Below are 2,910 nucleotides of genomic sequence, written 5' to 3' on the forward strand. Positions count from 1 at the left end.
TTTTTGGCAGCTGGCCAGTAAGGATATACAGCTTTACTGAGATGTAATTCACATATCATACAACTCACCTGTTTAAAGAATAGGTTTTAGTATACTCACGGATTTGACTCACCATAATCTAATTTTAGAACATTTCATGACCCTAAAAAAGAAACCTGTACCCATTAGAAGTCACTCCCCATTTTCCCCCAACACCCCTATCTCCACCCCCAGCCCTGGGCAACCACTAATCTATTAGCTATCACTACAGATTCTCCTGTTCTGGACATTTCATATAAATAGAATCATACAGGGCCGGCCTGGTGGCGCACTGCTACAGTGCGCCGCTTGGGAAGCGCGGCGGCGCTCCCGCCGAGGGGTCGGATCCCACATACAGACCAGCCGCCCACCGGCTGAGGGGGGGGCGGGGCGCAACACCAAGGGTTGCGATCCCATTGCTGGTCCCGGTTCGGTACGGGCGCGACACTGAGGGTTGCGATCCGTTGCCGGTCACGAAAAAAAAAAGACAAAAAGGAAAAAAAAAAAAATAGAATCATACAATATGTGATACGGGCATTCATTTAATGAACAGCCATGTTTGCAGTTCATCTCAAACATTTCGAATACATTTTAAATTACTTACACAGAGAAGCAATCAAGCCATCAGAATCTTCAATGTTTCCTACTAACATCAAGTAGACAAAAGAGCCTTCCTAGAAAGAAAAAAATGAAAACATGCTTGAACTTAGCATCACAACCACAGGATGGCACCCCAGATACATGGCTTTGCAAGGCAGCATCCTGGACCCCCCAGTGTCCACATACTGGTCAGTGGCTTGGGAGTACCACACCTACACAAACTTGTGGGGTGTGATCCTGGATCCCTGCAGGGTGTGGTTACTTGGACCATGGATATGGATGTGTCCAAAGCTAATGTATGATAAATGTTATGTTCCAGTAGCAGCATTATAAAATCAGAGGTGTGTTTTTATGTGGAAAACATAAGTGAAAATTTTGCACAAGGAAAGAGCTCAACTGTTGTATTAAATAGAGTTCTATTAAATAGAGTTGTATTAAATAGATTATTCCAAGGATCTTGAATCTTTTAGAAGAACCTCACAATAGTTCATTTTTTTTTAACCTTAAAAAAAAAAAATCCAAGATCTCTCTTAACAAAAATGGCAATCAAATGTCTATACCAGAGTTGAGCTATTTTTACCTCCTGCCCAGGGGGAAATTTAGAAAGATTTTAAATGCATACAGGCTATATTTTAACATGTAGGTAATTAAATATCTGCAATTACAAGTAGCATTTCACCATCAGTCAAGAATATCTGCTTAAGATTTCAAAAACGCAACAACTAGAACGCACTGGGCTATCTGATTGTTGTGTAGCTCCTTTGAACAAATTTTGTTGCTGGGCAATTCAACTTTTTTTCTCATTTCTTTTTACCAAAGCAATTGCTCATACGACATTAAATCTGTGTCTCTGCCTTGCCTCTACTCACTTCCAGTACCACTTCCCAGAGGTTACACTTTTAACCACTTCTGTCTGTAGTTCTGGTAATTATCTTATGTCTAATGTACCTAATACTGCTATTTCTTTAGATTGTTCATCCTGAAAAGTTACTACTTGACTTATACTACTTTCCCTCCCCTTTCCAGTCTTTCCAATTTTTCATAGCTATATTCTTATTGTATTGGTTACCCAAATTTGTAACTGAAGTAACAGACTGCAAACCGCAGGTCACTCATTCATCAGGGCTGGCCAGCACCTGGACCTGTCACTGCAGACAAGAGCACGAGTGTCCCCTCCACACTCCCTGCCTTTCCTCCCCAGTTCCACCTCTCAACCTCCACGCACTTTGCTTGTGCACTGTTGAGACTGACTGCATTTCCATTCTGGCTCTGTAAACATATTTGTCTTCCCAGCTTTATCTATAAGTAGATTCTAAAAGCTGAAAAGCCAATCAACAGCACTCCAGATATCATGATTATGGAAATATCGTAAACTGCAACGGGCCAGTTTCTTCCTCTGCAGATCCAGTACCTTGACACCCGTGTCACTTAGGGAGAATGTCACAAATGGAATACCCTTACTTACTTCATGAATTTCTCAAAATCATGCTATATTTTAGTTGGCTTCATACTTGGGCTATGACATTTTTATAAGATATTTTTGTTTATTCTACCGTTTGTAATTGGCTTCTTTTTTTCTGATTTTGAGAAGAAACCTGGCTTTCTTCCCATCTCATGAATACGAGGTACTTCAAAAAGTTTGTGGAAAGATAGAAAAGATAATATGAATCTTTCCATGAACTTTTTGAAGACCCCTCGTATCTTCCAGCTTCTTATCCATTTTAACTTCTGCTGAGCTAAGGCTTTAAAGCCAGTTAATCTTTTCTTGACACTCTTCATAAGTTACTTAATTAGTAAATGTGGTTTATCTGAGCATATGTAAAAACTATATTCTTTAAAGGAGATTTTTAAAAAAATCACGAGGTAAGTTTTAAACAAATAAGTACTCCCCAATCTACTTACTTTGCAATACCTCCTTTTCACCAGCCAATTTTTTATTTTTAGCAGAGCCATACCTGGAAATCCTCACTACTTCCTTGGCTTGGCCTAGGAACTTTCTAGACAAAGCATATACATCCACTGGCTTGGCCAGTAGTGGCAATGGGGCTGGACCGAATTTGACCCTCCGTAGGCCTCAGGCCATCTATCTGTAAGATGAAGGACTTCCTAAAATTAGACTGTGGATCTCATCCTAAAACTAGATGCGACTTCCACTCGCAGCCTCTTCATCTGTACTCATTAGCAAAACATGAATTCTGTCACAAGCTGGAAGACCCTCGCTCAGAAGCAACTCTGTGGGTACGAGCAAGATGGGAACCTGGAAATCAGTAACATTAAGGGACTGATGAACGT

The 2,910-nt window shown here is 40.6% G+C and overlaps 1 protein-coding gene across 1 annotated transcript in view; it reads right to left on the reverse strand.

Annotated features, from left to right (window-relative positions):
* EBPL (emopamil binding protein-like) overlaps positions 1 to 2,910 on the reverse strand; it is a gene marked incomplete at its 5' end in the record, with an annotated part of 27,894 nt that overhangs the window by 8,179 nt on the left and 16,805 nt on the right. Inside the window, one exon of the mRNA XM_008569936.1 lies at positions 623 to 692. Within this exon, the coding sequence (XP_008568158.1) occupies positions 623 to 692 (70 nt within the window). The remainder of the gene's footprint in view (positions 1 to 622; positions 693 to 2,910) is intronic.

Source organism: Galeopterus variegatus, unplaced genomic scaffold, assembly GCF_000696425.1.
Source record: "Galeopterus variegatus unplaced genomic scaffold, G_variegatus-3.0.2 Scaffold545, whole genome shotgun sequence".
Classification (NCBI taxonomy): Eukaryota; Metazoa; Chordata; class Mammalia; order Dermoptera; family Cynocephalidae; genus Galeopterus; species Galeopterus variegatus.